General features: G+C 39.6%; 1 protein-coding gene across 2 annotated transcripts in view; it reads left to right on the forward strand.

Annotated features, from left to right (window-relative positions):
- Positions 1-21,305, forward strand: part of SLC28A3 (solute carrier family 28 member 3) — a 65,425-nt gene that overhangs the window by 9,572 nt on the left and 34,548 nt on the right. The window contains exon 2 of one of the 2 annotated variants that reach the window (XM_079112193.1): positions 20,535-20,627. In XM_079112193.1, coding sequence (XP_078968319.1) covers positions 20,535-20,627 — 93 coding nt within the window. Of the gene's footprint in view, positions 1-20,534; positions 20,628-21,305 lie in introns of those variants that run through there. The other variant, XM_079112194.1, reaches the window with a different exon arrangement.

Raw genomic sequence — 21,305 nt, forward strand, 5'->3', positions numbered from 1 at the left:
TTAACATATGATCTAGACTGGAGGATGTTCCCAACTGCACTTGAGATTAATGTATATTCTACAGTTACTGGTGGTATGTTCTGTATATGTCTGTTAAATCCACAACATTGTTCAATTCCTCTATTTCCTTATTGATTATCTCTCTATTTGTTCTATCCATTGTTGAGTGTAGGGTCTTGAAATATCCAACTATTGTTGAGTTTTCTATTTCTCCCTTGAATTATGTCAATTTTTTCATATGTCTAAGAGCTCTGTTATCAAGTAGGTGTAAATTTATAATTGTTAGCTGTTTGATGAATTGAGCCTTTTGTCATTATAAAATATACTTTTGTTTCTAATTTTAAAATCATCTTAAAATCAATTTTAAGCCACTTGAGTTATTTTTTTTACTATTTGCATGGCATATATTTTTCTATCCTTTTTATCCTATTTAAGTCTTTGAATCTAAATTGTCTTATAAGCAGCCTATATTTGGATTGTGTTTTGTCTCCATTCAGTCAATTCTGCCTTTTAATTCAAAGACTTAATCCATTTTTATTTAATGTAATTATTGATAAAGTAGGACTTGCATCTGCTATTTCGTGTGTGATATCCATATACCTATATATCGTTATTCTTTGATATTTGTGGCATATTCATTCCAGGACCCCCTCAGATATGAAGATCTATAGATACTCAAGTCCCTTATCATAAAATGGCATAGTAATCACGTATAACTTACACGTGTCCTCTCTTATACTTTAACTCATCTCTAGATTACTTATAATATTCAAACAATGTAGATGTATAAATAATAATATTCATGGTACTGTGAAGTTTAGTAAATAATGACAATAAAAAAGTCAGTACCGACAAAACCTTTTTCCAAATATTTTTAATCCAGGATTCAAAACTCATATGCAGCCGGGTGGGGTAGCACATGCCTATAATCCCAGCAGCTCAAAAGGCTGAGGCAGGAGTATTGGACTTCAAAGCCAGCCTCAGCAACCGCGAGGCACTAAGCCACTCAGGGAGACCCTATCTCTAAAAACACAAAATAGGGCTGGGGATGGACTCAGTGGTCAAGTGACCCTGACTTCAATCCCAGGTACCCAAAACAAACAAACAAAAAACTCATACACAGAGGACTGTATATAAAATATCTTTCTTCCCATTCCATTACTGCCTTCTTGTGATATATATTTTCTAGTGTACCAATTTAATAGCCTTGTCTTTTTTTTAAGCATATTTCTTCACATTATTTTCTCAGAGTTTTCCTGGAAATTGCTATTAATGTCACAATTTATAAATAGCTCATTAGGATTAATACCATCTTAATTTCAGTAGAATATAAAAACTTAATACAAGGCCATTCCCTTCCCCTTCTTTATAGTATTATCATACAAATCACATTTTTATAATTATAAACCCATCCATATAGATATGATGAATCTTATAGCTTCAAGTTTTTCATCAAATTGTGGACTTTTCAACAATTATTTCTTCAATTTCCTTTTGCCCTCTTCTCTCTCTCCTCTGCATCTAGAACTGCCATTGTGCTTATGTGCTATGTGATGATGCCCCCATGTCACAGACTATAATTCTCTTTATTGATATTCCCTAGTAGAGATGTTATTCTCATGCTTTTCTTTAGTTCTTTGAAAATGGTTTCCCTTTAGTTTTTTTAAACATATTTAAAATGATTTAATGTCTTGGTCTACACAAGTCCAACATCTAGGCTTCCACATGGGTAGTGTTCACTGACTGCTGTTTTTGTTTATATGGGCCATTCCTTCTTTGGATGAAAACTGTTCTTCTCAAAATATACTGTGGGAACTGTGGAAAACAGATTGTCCTCTCTTCTCTAGGGTTTATTGCTTTTGCCATATGTTGCTTCTGTGGTGGTTGTTACTCTCATTTTTTTTTTAGTGACTTAACTACATAATTCTATGTAGACTATATTCATTGTCACGTGTTATGTGGGACAATCCCAGGAATTTCTGGAGCTATGGACATTTGATCTCCCAGATTTTCCATCAAGATTTTGCTCAGCTTGTTGTTTACTCCACCTTGTTATCACCACCTCAAGCAGCTGCCTATGTTAAACAGTTGCCCTCAAGGAAATAGTACTATATGACCTCTGAGTCAGACCAAATAAAGAAAGCTTTGTGAGGCAAGTCTTCTAAGGAATTTCAAGACAGGTCAAATAATGGCAGATGTCTGGGAACTGGACTTTAGGGCAGCTCCAATCCCATTTTACCCTTCCACAGGCTGCTAGTTTTCATTCTGGTTGGAAAAAAAAAAAAAAAAATTAAGTCCTAAGTCTGGGGAGAGGAGAATGGAAGATACCGCAGAGCTTACTGTTCTGAGATTCAGTCATTTGGTCTGAATTGTTGTAAACCTTCCCCCGGCCTAGAGTTCTGAAAAAGCAACTGACAGTTTTATCCTTGTGGTGAATGGTAGTAGGATGGCCACATCTCTAGGTTGGAATGCACTGGATGACCAGTCAGGAATAGAGCAGGGCTGAGGTTCTGAGGCTTGCAGCAGTCACTGCCAGCCTTTACCAGAAGTGCAGAAAGGATTTCATCATCTAATGATCACAGGAGAAAAAAAAGGAGGAGGAGATTGCATACGGTTCTTTCTACCATCAGTGTCCTAAAAGAGATGTTCTTCTGATTCAAGAGACTTTTTGAGGGACTCTGCATTTGGATTACATGAAATTTGACCTGGTTTGTTGTCCATATCAAGGTTTAAATGACTTTCCATGCAGATGTCATGACAGAAATGATTAAGAAATCTCTAATCAGCCATAGGTCCACCAACTACAAATGGCTGACAAGGCAGTTTGTGCTACAAGTATATCTCCGGCTGTCAGAGAGTCAGCTGTAGAGATGTTCAGAAAAATGCTCTTATCTCAGTTAGAACAGGTCCAAGAGTAGTTCCCAGGTTCTGGATTTATTGCTCACTTACTGGTGACAAAATCTCCATTTGACAGTTCCTTTAAAATGAAAGAACTAGTCTCTGCTAATCCATCTCACTCAGACACTGGTGATATTGAGTGGAGAAGCTGGACCCTGAATGCTAGCTGAACTGCTAATTTATCAAACTGAAAAGAAATTAAAGGTGACTCTATCTGTGATTTTATACAGATAGGATTATTGTGAGCATGAACCCCAAGGGTCTACTGTTCACAGAAGTTTGGAACCCTTGCCTTCAGATTGCAGATACAAGCAGACATGGTACAGCACAATTTTTGCTGACAGTCAAGATTCTGGATCTTTGATAGGATCTAATTCCAGTCCTTACATGGACTAGGTGACTTATCTAAGCCCCTATAATGAGCCACTTTGGTATGCTTACTACCCTTTTCCTTTTCTTGGAAAAGGAAAAAAGGGGGGAATAAAGGAATAAAAGAAAGAATGAAGAGGATGATATGCATGTCCTGGTTCTTTGGCAATACATAAAGATAGAATTTTATTAGGAAAGCTATGTGTGCCTCCTGTGAATGTTCAGGAACAAAGTACATAATTACCAGGAATGGCGGAGTTAGAAAACAAGGAAATGTACCTGCAGACTTCTCAATATTCCCTCCAATCTCCTGGTCCTATAAATCCAAAGTTTTGTTTTTTGTTTTTCATTTCCTCTGAGTGCCAAATCTGTTTGACATAAAGCATGACACATTGATTCCATGGAAATTTATTGAGCTCTGACATTGTGCCAAGCATTATGCTAGGAACTGGAAACAGAATACCAATGTTTGTTTAAAAATTAAACAATGGCAAACTAGCACAACATGGTATGTGAAAAGTACTATTCATGGCATCAGAAGGTGACCTCACCTAGTTTGGGGGGTCAGGGAATCACTATATTTTCCAAATATTCCAGATGAATATTTTATTTCTTCATAAATTCAGTAAATTATATTGAGCAATTACTCTGTGCCAGGTAGAAGGAAAACACTCATTTGGGAACAAAGGACATAGTTGCTCAAGCTACTATGTCAAGAACTATTTTCCACATTCCATTTTATGTGTATGAATCAAGGTCCTGAATGGGAAGGTGGGAGAGGCATGAGCAGGAACATAGAGTGGTGAAGAGAGGAAGCCAGGAGTGGAGGCCAGTTCTCCTGCTTTACCCAAAGCACTTTGCTAACTGTAAAAACTTCCAAGAATCCAAAACGGACAATAAAGTTAGGTTTAAAGCTAAATTTCTTCACGTACAAATTTCTATACTCTATGAACTTGGAAAACTTCCAGAATAAACTAACCAATAAGAGTATAAGGAGGTATAACTAAAGTAATGGTATAAATCCCTCCATGAAACATGGTTGGAAGGCAGTCTCTCAATATGGAGTGTCAACCATCATCTGAAACAAGAGAGGCAAACCTGCACTCCTGTGCACCATCTAGGGACCTTATTCTTTTGACCTGCTCAACTTTAGAGAATACCAAACAACAGGAGCTGTGAAGTTGTACAGTTGTCCCTGATGGGCCCTGCTTCCCTGCCAATGTCCCTCCCCTTTCCATTTTATCACTTTTACAACTTTGCCAACTTTTATTTTTTAAATTAAAGTTACTGAGCCCTGAGTTTCTCATCCACCAGAGTCCAGGGGTTCAGGAACATTTGCGGGGAGGAAGTTGGTTGGGGAAGACTGGTCTAATTTGTACAGCCAGAACAAGTTTGCAAGGAAAAATTACTTAAATGACGCTCAGGCCCATACAGATAAAGTAGATGGAGAACACAGGTCTAGTTACATGTTGAGCTGGAAGGGAATAGAGAGACAAGGCTGCCAACAGAGACATTTCTGGGAGCCAGCAAATGTTAGGCTTCCTGTTGGCCCACATCACCACTTCCCTGTTCCCCTGCAAAGCACAAGGACTTTATGTCACAGAAGAGGAAGAAAGGCCTAGGGGAGGAAGAATTGAGAAAGCACAGGTGGGAGCAGGAAAGGCTGCCTGTTGTGCTCCCGTTACTGATTGTCCTGCGTGTGGCTTAGACCTTGGCTGAAAATAATAAGTGGCCTTGTCAAGGGAGAAGGAAGACAGTGATGAGCTTCTGAAACAGGCTGATGAAGGGGAGGAGTATGGCAGATGGAAAAGCTCAGAGCGTATCTTGGGTATGAGGAGGGTAGGACATGGGTTCTTCAGGCAACCAGTTGAGTCTTCAGAGTCAGACTATCTGGATCTGCTGGGTCCACCATGCAGGTCTGTTAGAAGTTATAAGTTTCCAACTCCTTTGTTTCCCCATCCAAACCACTAGTCTATGATGTGGGTCTACTAACACCCCACATCATAGACTATTGGGAGAGCAATGGAAAGCACTAGTGCTAGGAAAGTCCCAGTAACAACAACGACTAACTAAACCTTTTACTTAGGGATGCTCTTTTGGTATAGGTCAAGCCAAATTGGGAATGCATGTGTGAAATCTGTCTCTTCTTCACAGCAAACACTGTAATCCACTGATGTGGAGCCTGTGGAAGATGCTACGTGCAGCTTTGAGTTTCTATCATGTCAGCAAAATGTAAAACCTCAGATCCTTTAGGTCCCTGACAGACCTGGTGAACTTGGCTCCCAATGTCCACATCTTATCAGAGAATTGTACAAAGTTATTTTTCAGAGGCTTTGGGATATTTTTATTCATTTTCTACTTAGGTAAATGCTTTCTTAGAGGGAAGGGGTCCTGGGATTGGACTCAAGGGCACTCAGCCACTGAGCCACATCCCCAGCCCTATTTTGTATTTTATTTAAAGACAGGGTCTCACTGAGTTGCTTAGGGTCTCACTTTTGCTGAGGCTGGCTTTGAAGTCGGGATCCTCCTGCCTCAGCCTTTCAAGTCACTGGAATTACAGGCATGTGCCACCATGCTGAATGGCAAATTCTTTTCTTAAAAGAATTTATTTACTGTAAATTTATTCCATGCATTTCTGATTAATTCATATTTATTTAATCAGCACCCTTTTGGAAGGAGTGCTTGATGGCCAAACTAATATTAGAAATCCCTACAAAGCAACTTTTTCCCAAGTGTAGACTTGAGGTGAGTTTCACTAAATGTGCAGGAAGATTCCAAATTGTGAGATCTGTATAAGTGAAAAATTATAGGAGAAAACACGATTTTCAATAGTTTAAGTACTATTTGAGATGTTCCAAGATGAAGTTACAAGATGCAGATATCGTTAATAATGATCAACGTCTCTTGACACTACCTTTATTTCTCTCCCTCTTTTTGTCCTTCTTATTTTGCATAATTAAATAACCAATTATATGATTTAGGGCTGACAACTTCTCTCCTAAAATACCCTGAGAACAGGGACCATCCATACATGTATTTCTCAGAGCCCTGCACAGTGTCTATCCCATAGTAAGTGCACAATAAATATTTGTTGGAGAATGATTGGAAATGCCTAGTACAGAACTGTAAGAAGCTGTGTATAACATTTAAGGAGTAGAAAAAGCTGCTACAGCCCAGGAAAGAGAGAGAAGCAGTCTGGGTGGTGGGAGGAAACTAGCAAAGTGTGATATCTGTGAAGTGGGAACACAGAGGTGGTCCCCTGTGCATGACGAAAACTGGATTAGGAACATGGAAACCACTAATCTTGCCAAGAGTGATGTCCATGGAGTGGTAGGAGTGGGAACCAAACTGGAAGGAGTTGAAGATTCAATGTAAGGCAAGAAAATGGAAGCAGTAATATCACAGAAATCACAATATCAAAGACTGGGTAACTTACAAACAATAGAAATGGATTTCTTACAGTTCTGGAGGTTGGGAAGCTCAGAATCAAGTTGCTGACATCTTGCTACATCTTCCCACGGTTCATCCCATGGCAGAAGGACAGAGGGTATGAGAACAAGAAGGGACTGAGCTCACTTTTTTAACAAACTTACTCTCTCAATAAAAAGCCCCCTTCAGCCATGACAACATTAATCTACTCACAAGGGCAGAGCCCTTAAAGATCTCATCTCCCAAAACCATTGCCTTGGAGATTAAGTTGCAACCCATGAACCTTGGGGGACACATTCAAACCATAGCTAAGTGGTTAACCAATATCCCGTGGGAAAGTACGGGAGAGCTGTGACTGGCACAGAATGAGGAGCGAGGGCATTATCACATTATTACAATCAGGATCAGCTTCTCCAGGAGTGATTTTAGATTTCTCTGGTCTTCTCCCTTCCAAGTGCCTTGTAAAAGTTCTCATGGGAGCATCTTCCTCCAGTCCAACAATATAGCCTATGCCATACACTATCAAACACAAATGAGCAACACAAGCATCAACCTAGAGTAAGAATGAAAGATGACCCAGTAGGAGCAAGGACAGGATGTTCTGCATTTATATGACTTTATTTCCTGGTGAGGGGGACCCTATATACACAGAAGATCTTTACTGTGGGGAGACTGGGGATTGAACTCAGGGGGTACTTTACTATTGAACTACATGCCCAGCACTTTTTATTTTTTATTTTGAAATAGGGTCTTCACTAAATTGCTGAGACTGGCCTTGAACTTTCCATCCTCCTGCCCTGGGCTCCTGAGCCCCACTGTGCCCCACAGCTCCTGAGCTGTGCCTGGTCACAGAAAAACATGTTCAAAAATAGTCATTTGGACAAATTTAACTCAGATCTTTTGTTTTTCTCCCCAGATGTCAAAGAAGAACAAAGCTAGACCTTAACATCAGTTAAAACAATGAGGATAGATTTTACTCAGTAACAAACTATTACAATGAGAAAGAGTGCCCAATTCAAACCAAACTCGATTTGTGCAGAGGTGAATGGGCCTTTTAAAGCAAGAATGAGAGAACAGGGAAGGGGTGAGCGTCCAGTAGCAGTGAAGTGGAAGTTGCAAAAAGCAGGAAGGGGCAGGGAATTGGTCAGTGTGAAACCCAGTGGGTTTCCTAACTGCAACTTACAGGAAGTTAGGTTCCTATCTGCCCACCCACTCTGGGGACAAGAGAGTTACCTTCTTGAATATTTGCATTGCAAAGAGTCTTGAAGACAGTTCTGGGTGGGAGAAGATTTACATCTCAAAGGGGCAGAGAAAGGATCTATAATGGTAAGCTATCCAAAGTAACTGCTCTAAGAAGGGGTTCAGGAGCTTATCTGCCTATCTCAAGGTTTAGAGAAGGATCAGGTTTAAGTAAATTCTGTAGGCAGCATTGGGCATTCTCAGATAGGTGTTTTAAGGGGACCTAGGGCCTAGCCTTGAGCTTTTAGAAACTGCCAGTATTTTTTTTTTTTTTTTTTTTTTGCGGTGCTGGGGATGGAACCCAGGGCCTTGGGCTTGCAAGGCAAGCACTCTACCGACTGAGCTATCTCCCCAGCCCGTGCCTGTATTCTTTGAAGCCTCTTATTGTGGGAGGATGGACAGTCTTTGTGCTGAGAGTCTAACATTTTTAAAGGTCAAGACTGAGGCCTAAGATGAGAAAACGGCCTAGAAGAGCTTGACTAGAGTTTGGTCAAGGAGAGAGTCATTGCCATTAACCACCTCCAAATACAAGCAGATCACACTAGCATACACACACCTACATGCACAAACCCTCACATCTGACTGTCCTAGTTAATCCAGTCTGGAGCTCCTTCAAAAGAGTGGCTGGCTGTTCCTTCACCAACCAAGAATATTATCATTGATTCAATAATAGTATGTTATTCATGTTACAATTTCCAAGTGTCCCAAAATATCCTGTGCAACTTTTAAAAAGTCCTTGGTTATTCTTCTTGAGTTTTGTGCAGTTATTCCATTCTCCAGCATCTGTTTGTGTTTGTTTTTCATGAAGGCAGCCTTTTTTCTTTTTCCAGTACTGGGGACTGAATCCAAGGGTGCTCTACCACAGATCTACTTCCCCAATCCTTTTTACTTTAATTTGAAACAAAGTCTCATTAAGTTGCCAAGGCTGGACTCGAACTTCCAATCCTTCTGCTTCTGCCTCAGCCTCCGGAATTGCGGAGATTGCAGGCACGCACCACTGAGCCCAGCTGACACGGGCATTTTGAACGGTTCCAGTTATATGCCATATTGAAAAATCTCATTTTCAGCATTTGATTATTTCCTTGGAATTCAGTTCAGATACAACATTTGTTTTTTGGTTGCTTTTTTGGCTTTTTTGATTGTTTGTTTTCTTTCGTGCAGTACTGTTGATTGAACCCAGTCATGCTCTATCACTGAGCTATATCTCAACCTTTTTTATTTTTTCGTTTTGAAACAGATCCCCCTAAGTTGCCCAGACTGGCCTCAAAATTGTAATCCTCCTGCCTCAGTCTCTTAAGTTGCTGTGATTACAGGCATGCGCAGCTGGGCCCAGACAGATCCAACATTTATGACATCTCATACATGAGGGTGTATAATTTTAATTGCATTCACACCAGGAGGCCCAGAATGTCAATTTGTCCATATTGGTGATGACTTGGTTAAGGTGAGGCAGATCACTCCATTATAATGGCACATTTTTCTCTTGATTAGCAAGTAATCTGAGAAGTGACACTTCAAGACTATGAATATCCAGTTCCAGTTCCCCAGCACATCCCATCCAATTGCTTTAATATCTGTTGCGAACCTTTTCCTGAATCAATTAGTACTTGGGGAGTTACCAAAAGGTGATTTTATTTCTTCAGTATTCATTAACTTACATTCTTCTGACAAGAATAGATTTCCCTGCTTTCTTTTTACCAAAACAAAATACCTTAGACTGGGTGACCTTACACAACAGGAATTTCTCACAGTTCTGGAGTCTTAATTCAAGATGCCAGCAAGATAGATTTCATTCTAAGACCTCTTCTCTCAACCTGTAGGCTGCCTACTTCTCACGTGGAGAAAGAGGGAAAAAGAGAGAGAGAGAGAGCACACTCTTCTTATAAGGTCACCTCTCAGATGAGAATTCACCTTTACAAGTTCATTTAATCTTTTTACAATCTCATTTAATCTTTTCAAAAATCTTTATTTTTTATTTGATCTCATTTAATCTCCATAAAGATCATCTCTTCAAGTTCAGTCACATTGTGGGGGTCAGAGTTTCAACGCATGAATTCTAAAGTGACTTTCAGTTCCTAATATGGACTAACACTGTCTTTTATGTACTATTTTATAATTAATTGCCAACATTATTTGCTTCTTCCAACATTTTATTATAAAATTTTTTAAATATGCAGAAAAGTTGAAAGAATTTTATAGTGAGCACCTATATACCCACCATCTCTGTTCTACAATTAACATTTCACTATACTTGCTTTATTGTGATTTTTAATTTGTGATTCAATTTGTCTTAAGTTTGGGCAATGATGTCAGAATGCCTTTTGACAAGGACTTACTTTATTATACATAACCCTAGATAATAGATAAAGCAATTGCTTTTTAAATTGAGGATGTGGTTTAGCGTATTAATACTTTTAATCGGGTACCTGCTTACAGGGCAATAGCCTACTAGAATGGGAAGTGTGGTGCAGCGGTTAGCCCTCATCTCCAATGTCAGACAACCTTGAGGAAATGGAGCCACCAAGTGGCCACTGTACACAGCAACCATCCTGGGCCTCTAGGAGCCCCCAGAATGAGGACAAAGCTATGCATTTCAACATCTATATATAACTAGGATTCACACATTCCAATTGGAAAGAAACAACCACTTTTAGAAAAGTCAGGACGTCATCTTTCAGACAATTAAGCAGAATGCTTAAGACATTTATTTACCACTCTTTCAAGAATCTAAATGACCACAATGCAAATGAACACAATGTCAATGCCTTTACTCCTAGGTAAGTTTTTATTTGTTTGTATTTTATTTTTGTTTGTTTGATTTCTGGGTTTTTTTTTTGGGGGGGGGGGCAGTTTTGGGTGGTTGGTTTGGTTTGGTTTGTACTTGGATTATACCCAGAGGTGTTTTACCACTGAGCAACATCCTCAGTTCTTTTCATTTTTTTATTTTGAGTCAGGATCTTGATATGTTGCTGAGGGCCTCACAGAATTGCCCAGGCTGCCCTTGAATTTTCAATCCTCCTGCCTCAACCTCCGGAGTCTCCAGGATTATAAACCTGTGCCATTGTGCTCGTTGGTACCAAGGACCGAATTCAGGGGCATTCAACCACTGGTTCACATCCCAGTCCTTTTTTATTTTTTATTTTGAGACAGGGTCTCACTAAGTTGCTTTAGGGCTTCACTACGTTGCTGACACTCACTTTGAACTTGCAATCTTCCTGCTTCAGCCTCCTAAACTGTTGGGATTATAGGCGTGTGCCACCACACCCAGCCATCCCTAGGTAGTCTTTAATTTCTTCCATTAGTAAATTTACTGAACAATAACATGGACATATCCAGAAATGAAACATCTCCAATGCTCTTAAGTAAGGGAGGAAGGGCTTTGTGACAGGGAAAGGGCTCATATCCTCCCAAACGTATCTACTTATGCTTGTTTCGTAACTATGAGCGGTGTAAGGAAGGGGATGGGCAGGCAGGGAAGCCTTAAATGGGCCTGGGGGTGGGGTATGTTCCATTCCAGAAATCCAAAAGGAGATAGAACTCCTTGCTTACAATTAATATGAAAGACCAAGAAACGCCCTCACACACATACAAGTAGTGAAATGAATTCGTAACTGTTGTATATATAATTTACATCTATGGCACTGAAATTAAGGTAGCTATTAAAACTTGCTACTGGAATTTGTTGTGTTTGTTTGTTTTTAATTTAACAAAGATACATATATTATTCTATCATGAATTCTTTTTACTAGTTCTCTGTATAACTGGCTTCCTTTTAATCTTACACATTTGGTTTTATGTATTTTGAAACATTCTGAAAGAGGTCGCCAGGCTTCACTAACTGGTTTGGGGATATTGCCCTGAAGCTGTAAGGGAGATCAGAAACTGCATCTCTCTGTGCTGGGCAGTGTTAGGGCCTACTAAAATTAAGAGCTCTGTTTCTAAAGGAAGTGGAGATATATATTGGGAAGAACCAGCTGTCTTGGCCACAATATATTCTCTGTTAAGATTATAAACTTTAATAGGTGCTAATTTGATCATATTGTGTTATATGGTTGTTTTTTTGTTTTTGTTTTTGTTTTTTTTATCCTTAATTTTGCTCATTTGATCTGTCCTAGCCTGAAGGGTTTGAAGAACCTCTTTACCTTTCCACCTGTATTTCCTTTATGTTATTTTACACCAGGCATGTCTACTGTGAGATCATACCTTGATGACTGCTTCTTTTTTGGACATGATTTCCTTTTGGTGTTCACAGTTCAGCCTCAGTGGATTAAGACAATGATCAAGCATTTTTCTTCCTTTCTGAGTCAATGAGTCATTTTCAGTCTATGGTTGTATATTTGTTGTTCCAATTGATTCAATCAAATCCATTGATTGACTGATTGATTTGCCAGAAATGTTTGTTTGTTCTTAGTTCCTCTTACATTTTATTGTGCTTCCTAAAAAAAATCTCCTCACTGTGTGGTTTTCGTGGGGGTTTTTCTGTTTGTTTGTTTGGTGTGTTAATTGATGGGTTTTTTTTGAAGTCGTATTTGTTTTATTTTGTTTTGATGTTTCCCTTTTTAAAACAACTAGTTTCAGACTATCATTTCAAAATTATTGCCTTTTCCATCTTCCATTATTTTCTTTCCTTCTCCTTTGCCACTTGATTTTGGGTGAATATATATGTTTTTAATGTTTACCTTTTTATCTTACACTATAATCTCTTTCAGCTCCCAGAAACTAAAATGTGAAGAATTTACCTACTTACCCTGTCTTCTACCTGTTTTCCTTCCCCTTTAGATAGCATTCTGATGATCTTTTTCTCCGCTGTCAGAGGGTATAACATTTATAATTTATTCTAGAATCCCAATCACTGAGGGTATAATATTTATAATTTATTCTAGAATCCCAATCGCTGGAGTTGTTTTAGATTCTAATTCATTAAATAGATTTAAAATATACTATCACACCAGATGCAAGTGGTACATGTCTATAATCCTATAACTCTGGAGACTGAGGCAGGAGTATCACAAGTTTGAGGCCAACCTTGGCAATGTAGCGAGACCTCCACCTCAAAATTTTTTAAAATATTTTTAAGTGCTGGAGATGTTCCTCAGTGGTAGAGTGCCCCTGGGTTCAATCCTCAGTACTGGAAAGAAAAAAGAAAAAGTACCATCACTTCTTTTTGAAAATTTTCTCCATTCATCTTTGTGTGTGTGTGTGTGTGTGTGTGTGTGTGTGTGTGGTACTGGGGATTGAACCCAGGGCCTGGCGCATGCTTGATGAGCACTCTATCACTAAGCCACATCCCCAGCTCCATCCATTTTTGTATGACTTCTTCCTCTAGCAGTATCATCACAAAAGTGCTTGCATGTTAAAAAAAATTTTTTTAATCTGATCATAAACCTTCCTTTAATTCTTTGGGTTCAGAACTCTGCCTTTTCTCCCTTGTCCTGATATCCCTTTCTCTGCCTCCAGCTATCAAAGATCACAAGGAGAGAGAATGTTAGCTGAGTTATGAAGCCATAGGCATTGCTAGTATAAATGACACTCACAGGAAAACAGGAACCTGACTCCTTGAATCCTGGTCAAACTGTCCAGAGAAGAGGTGTCTCCAGAGACAGGTCCAAGGACTTCCCAGAGAGAAGGGGAACTCCACGCAGGACCAGCAGGGTTCTTTTTTTTTTTTTTTTTTTTTTTTTTTGCGGTACTGGGGATTGAACCCAGGGCCTTGTGCTTGCAAGGCAAGCACTCTACCAGCTGAATTATCTCCCCAGCCCTCCAACAGGGTTCTTGATTTATGTGATGGAAAAGAACTTCAGCACCTGCCAGTTAGAGACAGAAAAAGAAACTTCGTGAGAGGCAGATGTTGGAAGGTACGTAGAGATATCAGCCAGGTGATCCAAGACAATTTATAGTGGTCTGGTCATTCCCAGGATCCTAAAATTTTCATGGTATTTATCTGATCAATAGATAATGCTGTAAAGTTCCCTTTATCAAAGATTTCTTAAAATGTTGTGTGTATCTTTGCTTAATCTGTTCATTGGGGGAATAATTAATAGTGTACAGGTAGATTAACAGTTTTCCCAAGAATCTGGGAGTAACAAGCCTGGGAGACTGGTTTAGGGACTTATAGGTCTGGAGAAATATCCAGAACTTCTGAATTAAAGTTTTATTTCCTGTTCTTCCTGTATGTCTCCTTTCTGCCTATTTCTTATTTCTTCTGCCCTACCTCAGAACCTCCCAGGCCAGTCAGAGGTGACAGAATTGTGTAAGCGAAGTAGGACAGTGAGCCCCAGGCTGCTTCTTCCCCAGCCTCTAATCCACGCCAACAGCTTAGAGGAACAGGAATGTTTCAGGGAGGAACAGTCTAGTGCCCATTTACTCCCATTAAAGGATTTATAAAAACCAAGACTTGAGCCAGAAGGTAACATGAGCCAAGAGAGTCAAGAACAACAGGATCAAAGGCTTCCAGAGTACTGTCCCTGAAAATGCAGTCATTCCTAAGCAGAGCCCATGTAATCAGACAAATGGTCCTAAAACATTTGACATTTGTAGATTGTAAAAGTTAAAAAATGAAGAGGGTATGATCCCAAATAATTTGAAGAGATCAGATTCACCAAACAGATGTTGACTTTTATAAGCCAAATTTTAATGGTAGTCATGTTGTCTATAAAGACCTCAAGGCAAAAAAGTGAGAAGCAAACTAATCTATAAAATCAATACAAAAGTCCATGAGCACTGACTCTGCAGCATTGGACAAGCTGCACACTCTACCAGGTAGGCATTGTGGCCATTCCCACACAGTGGGGTGTGAGGCTTCAAGAAAGTAAGCTGAGTCCCCAGGTAAGACCATGGAACCTAAGGTCTGAATCACTGATTAATACGGATCATTTAGTGAACATTCAAAGAAACCACAATCCTAAGGCTATGTAAGGCCCACTTCCTACAACCTATTTGTGTTGCATTTTGGAATTTTAGATTACCATTTGAGACAGTTGCTCTATTCTAGCCCTATTCCGTATTTAGAAAAATAATTACAGAAATGTTAGATTACTTGTAGAAGCTCAGAAAAACAACAGAAATTGGATGTGTATTTCTGACATTTTCATCTGGGCATCTAGAACTTGGACCATTATAACATCAGGGAACCTTCTTAGAGAAGTAAGGAAAGGAAAGTAGTCCCCTGCTGTCTGTTTTCTGCTGCTAAGACCACAATACGGTATCCTGGGTAATTTATAAAGAAAAGAGGTTTATCAGTTCTGGTCCAAGGTCAACATGCTGCACCCGGTACTGGCCTTCTTATTGGCAGTACTGAGGAAGTGCAGGGCACCACTTGGTGAAAGACAGGGAGCTCAGGAGAGCTCTAACCAAACTGGCTTTTTTATCAGTCTCATTCTCAAAATAACCCATTAATTCATTAATTCCATTAACTCATTAATCTCTGAGTGCAGAGAAGTAGTCATCTCTTAATGATCTACCTGGTCCCACCTCTCATAATGGGAATCTCATAATGCAAATTAAATTTCAGTGAGAGTTTTGAAGAAGACAAATCAGAGCATACACTATTTGATCTATACTCAATTATAGAGACATTATTTTAAACATTACTTAAAAGCTCAACAACCTCTAGGAATATCTTTCCATTCATTCAAAAAAGTTATCAGCACCTCTATGCCTAGCACTGGGTTGCATATACAGGTAGTATTCAGCAGAGAACAGGGGACAGAGTATCCAGCTTCTCAACTTACAGTCCAGACCTCTTCATGCCAAGAATGGAAACTATAAAGCTACAAAACTAGCCCCACTCTGAGGAGGGGAGAACAAATTCTCTGATCAACATAGCCTAGCTTAATCTACATGTATATATCTCCTGGCTCTTTTTTCTATAAACTGTAACTGCTTCTGCAAAACCACTGGATAAACAACCTAAATGCTTCTCCCCCATTTGCTCCAACTGCATGAATTTCATTTATCCTTTTTTCATCATTTGCTTGTTTCTTAGGCAGTTGGACAACCAAATCCAGCCAGCTATAATCCAGGCAGATTCCCTGGCATAGCTGCCAGTAACGAAAGTTCCATTTTTGTCCCAGGCATTGGGATCTTGATATTCATAGTAATATATAAAGTGTGATTACTTCTCAGAATATACTATATTGACTGCTTCTAGAATTGTCTTACAGGTATAAAGAGAAGTCTAAAATTGATAGATAATACATATCAATAGAAAGAAAATAAAATAATCAGCTTTGATCACCAATCTAAATCTCATCTAATAGTGTAAGGCTATGATTTCTGGTACTTTCAACACTTCTATTGTTTCTACTTTTGTCTGATTGATTGATTGATAGATTTTTACAGTACTAGGGATTAAACCCAGGGGTGCTCTACCATGCCTGGCTCTATTCTCGCATTTTAGAATCTAAATTCAAATCAAGTTTTCTAAATTTAAAGAGAACCAAAAGAAATTCAAACCACAAGTACGCTTCTATATCTTTCCATATTCATAAAGTGCAAAGGGTCAGGTCTAACAGGCACCATATGGATTGGGGACATACAGTCTGAGCTCAGATTCTACTCAGCTATTGTTGACTGTACAACCCAAATCAAATGATTTACTTATCTTTACCTCAGTTTCTTCATTTGTAAAAATGAAGGTCACAGAATCTGCCTCACAAATCTCTTATGAAGATCAAATACAAAGCTTTGCAAGGGGCTTAATGCAATGTCATCATCTAGTAAATAAATATTTTATCATTCCGGCAAAGTAAAAGCAAAAGCCAGAAGTCAGAAAAGTTAGTTTCATCTTGGGAGGTAGGTAACACAGAGCTGGTGTGGGCGTGCTTCTCAAGGGACTGTGTTCCTACGACTCATTACTCTGACATCTCTGGGATGTGACCTGTGGCCATGGCCTGCATGGAGCCATTCACATATCAAGCAGCAAGAGAGAGAAAAATACAAACATTACCAGGAGCACCTGCTCCTTCGGGAACATTCCCTGAGTTGCCCCACTAGGGCACCCTTTCTATTAACCTAGTTTCAAGGAGAGCTTGGAAACATAGTTTTTTCAAGTATCCATGTATCAGCTAAAATTCTTCAGAAGGGGATACCACTGCTGAGGTTGTTGCAGGGCATGGGGGTAATTTTAGTAATTTCCAGTGTTCTATGAGTTATAATATGATTTAGAAACTCAATGAAAAGAAGAGCTTAATATAAAAGTCACCTGTCACCAGGCACAGGGATACATGCCTATAATCCCAGCAGTTCGCGAGGCTGAGACGGGAGGATCAAAAGTTTGAGGCCAGCCTCAGCAATTTAGAGAGACCCTTAAAATAAAAAATAAAAAAGACTGGAGATGTAGCTCAGTAGTAAAGTACCCCAGGTTTAGTCTCCAGTATCAAAAATAAAAATAAAATTTTAGACTCCTGTCCACCTGCCTAGAATAGCCACCAGGAATCCATGGTGGTTCTAGAAGCATAAAAAGAACAAGATCAAAGAGAAACAAACACCAGACACAATGTGTTCCAGGCTACAAGGATCTGCCCTTTAAAAGGGAACCTAATCCAGGACCACCCTCCTTTAGCACACCTAGAAACTAAAACGAGAGGAATTAAACAGGGCATGCTGTATGCCGCCTAGAGTCGTACAACTCCCACGACTTTCTCACCCATTCAGTAGAGTGATAGGTTTTTCCCTGAGAAGTCATGGTTTTTATAGGTGTGGGGGACACAAAGGTACCTAGGTAATCTAAATTGCTAAATAGATGGGGAAAAAAACCCAAGGACTAGTCATTATAAGCCCTCTATTATGTCCCCATGGCTCTGATTTGAAGAAAAAAAACTTCAGTATCTTAATGGTCACTTTCCAGGCACCAATCAACACCCACAATAACCCCATTATTTCTGTTGCAAATCTTCAACTGGTAGACATTGTTCTTCCTGAAAATTCAAAAAGATCAAGGCCTGTACTCTGCTGAGGGGTGGGGAATAATCCAATTACACAGTGAAAAATTCTTCCAGAGATACTAATAGGAGCAACCACTCAGTCCCCTTAGAACACAACGCTCATACTCCTTCCACCTTCTTTAACTTTAAAAGGGCAAGATCCACATTCCACAAATGGAGTTCCAGATACTGCCACCAGGTGGCAGGAAAAATCATCAAGAAACTGACACTCCTAAGGGAGCCAGAAAATGTCAGGATTCTGGAAGGGACTAAGAACACCAAATAGAAAGTGTGTCGAATGATTGAAAGAGCTGAGGCTTGGGAAGATGTTACCTACAGTGTCACACATGTAATTAGGGACCCTAAGGACTGTCCCCTTAGTGATCTGTGTCATTTTTCCAACAACTCAGGCTGTTTTCTTTTTAACTTAATATTACAGAAAATTTAATCATTCATAAGGTGTTATGGTTTGGACCTGGAATTTCCCCAAAAAGTTTGTGTTTTGAATGTTTGGTCCTCAGTGCAGCAATGTCCAAAGGTGGAGCTTTTAGGAAATAGTTGGATCATAAGGGTTATAACCTCATCAGTGGATTATTTTGATGGATTAATCATTTGAATGCACTACTGGCTGGTACCTATGGGCAGGTGGAGCATAACTGGAGGAAGTAGTTCATGGGAGGTGTGCCCTTGGAGACTATATTTTGTCCCTGGACCCTTCCTCTCTGTCTCTGGTCCTGGCTGCCATGGGTTGACAGCTTTCCTCTGCCATTCCCTCCCCCATGTTCTGCCTCACCTCAGGCTCAAAGCAGTAGAGGCAACCATCCCTGGACTAAAATCTCTGAAACAGTGTGCCAAAATAAATCTTTCCTCCTTTAGCTTGTTTATGTCAGATGTTTTGGTGACAGTAACAGAAAGCTGACTAAAGTAGGAGAATAGGAAAATGAGGCCCTAAGTACCTATAAGTCAACTCCAGCAATTAGGAACATTTTGTCACCTTCCCATACTACATATATTTTCCTTTCACTATATTTTATGCCAGGCAACCAAAGATATTGCACTGCTATAGAAGCAGGACATTAAAGCCACCATAGTTCATTAATTCAACAAAAATGTGTTAGTGTCTGCTATACACAAGTGTTAGGGGACAGACAGATGAGGATGGTGGGAACACAAGGTTAAAAGAATAATTCCATTAAGTGGGCCCACTGTGCTGACCCCAGCATGCTTTCTTTTCCAAAAAGCAGTTTACCTGCAGTCCTGCCTGGCCTAAATGGAGGCTATGTCACATTCCTTAGCAAACTACCTATTATCTGCAGGAGAGATGCAGGCCCAAGATGAATGTCAATAGGAGAAACCCAGGAGACTTTTGTAACCAGATCCTGAAACTCTGGAGATAAGGATAGTCCTCCTAACCATAAAATCTGCAAGAACTGGTCAGCATGGGCCAAGGTGACCTAGAGTTGCCATGGCAATGGGGACTCGAAAGTCTGATGTCACCCTGCTGTCAGTCAAAAATCAAGAGGTAGACCTGTGCTGGATTCTTTGGAAACTTCTCTGGGATCCCCAATAAAACTGGAGTGCAGGGGAGGCACATTGTCCCCGTCCTCTCTCAGACGATACACTTTCTCCCTTGAGAGTTTCCCCTTTCTCTTTTCCTATCCCTTCAATAAGCGCATTCCCGTCACTCTGAACACGTCTGAAATATTTCTGACTTGATGGAAAGAATCGGGGTTTGAAGAGGGGCTCTTTGTGGTGCCTGAGTTCCTGAGAAGGTCCCAGCTCTGTAACACAAGGAGCTAGGGCAAAGAAAGACATAAACATCTGTGACACAAAAAGGAAGCATGGCAATTTATTTTGTGCATAAATCATGTGCAGCTGTAAACTTTTTTCATGTTGATACAGTTTTGTGTCTCAATAAGTAAAAAACATATTACAAGTTGGAATTGCGATGTTTTCTAGGTTCTTTGAAACTAGTGATCTAAAGTTAAAAAACACTCTGGTCTTTTTTTTAGCAGAGGGCATTTCCTAACACCATTTATCGATTGGTTGCTTTACCCAAAAAAACTAGCAAGTTGGGACAAGATGGGGGAGAGATTAGACACCCAGAAAAAGATCGAAGGGCTTCATGTCAGGTATTTGTGGCAGCTGGGGGGTCCGAACATCTCCTCAAGGAGCAAACTTTATTTAGCTCTGTAAATCAAGAAAAATTTACAAAATTTTTACAAAAGAAGGCATTTTCTTGTACTCACTAATCCCAAACCACACAAAACACTAGCATCTCATAAATCCAACATCTAAGAATAGGCCTGTGGTTTACTACATCCTGTTTCCCTTTGTAAGTCCAAACCCTGTGTGATGTGGGTGGTAGAGAGTAGAAACGTGCCCCCTGGTCCAGCTCTGCTCATTAGACCATTATCTGTCCTAGATGAGGGCACTTGTCCTTCTTCCTTTCCCTTAACCTGGAACACACAGATCTTTCCTATCAGAACAAAACAAGGCAAAATCACCTGCGCTTTTGAGCCTGATTCAGACGCCGTTTCTTAAATCAGATGCTTCATCTGAACACCGACTCTTTCCTCATCTCATCCTTCAGAATTCTTCTAGGTGTCATTTACGCGACGACATTTGTGCTTAAGCACTGACATCTTATTTTTTGTACTCTGTGCTTTTTCTTAGAATGAAGACCTTCTTGAAAATGAGAATACATCAGAAAACAGTTCAATTAGGAGTCGAGTTGTGCAAAGCCGGGAACAAGGAAACACCAAACAGGTAGAGTTGGACAATGTTTGAGAGACTCATTACCATGGTAACAGGGCTGGGGATACAGCTCCGTGGTAGAATGCTTGCCTAGCATGCTTGAGGTCCTGGGTTTGATCCCCAGCAATAAAACTTAGAGGATAAATCCAAGAAAAAAAATCAGTGCCTGACATCTTGGAATCTAGTCCATTTTTATGCCAAAAAAAGTCACATTCATGTGTCAACTGTATTGAGATTATACTGTGCCTTTCATTTGTAGCTAAGTATATCACTTAATATATTGTAAAAAGTGCTTGTATTACTAATTATTTTTCCATAAACAAAAAAGAAAACTACTATGACCACATAAAAACTTGCACACAGACATTTATAGAAGCTTTATTTATAATTGCCAAAACTTGGAAGCAGCCCAGATGTCCTTCATGATCCTTTCATGAGATGAAAGGATAAATAAATGTGGTACATTCAGACAGCACAATGTTTTTCAGCACTAGAAAGAAAGAAACTATCAAGCTATCAGGAGAACTGGAGGGACCTTAAATGCATGTTACTGAGTGAAAGAAGCCAATCTGAAATGGCTACATTACTATACCATTCCAAATACAGACATTCTAGAAAGGGCAGATTAATGGTTTCCAGGGTTAGGGAGGAGAGAAGGATGAATAGAGGCATTTTTAGAGGAGTGAAGCA

Source organism: Sciurus vulgaris (assembly GCF_902686455.1).
Source record: "Sciurus vulgaris genome assembly, chromosome: 15".
NCBI lineage: Eukaryota > Metazoa > Chordata > Mammalia > Rodentia > Sciuridae > Sciurus > Sciurus vulgaris.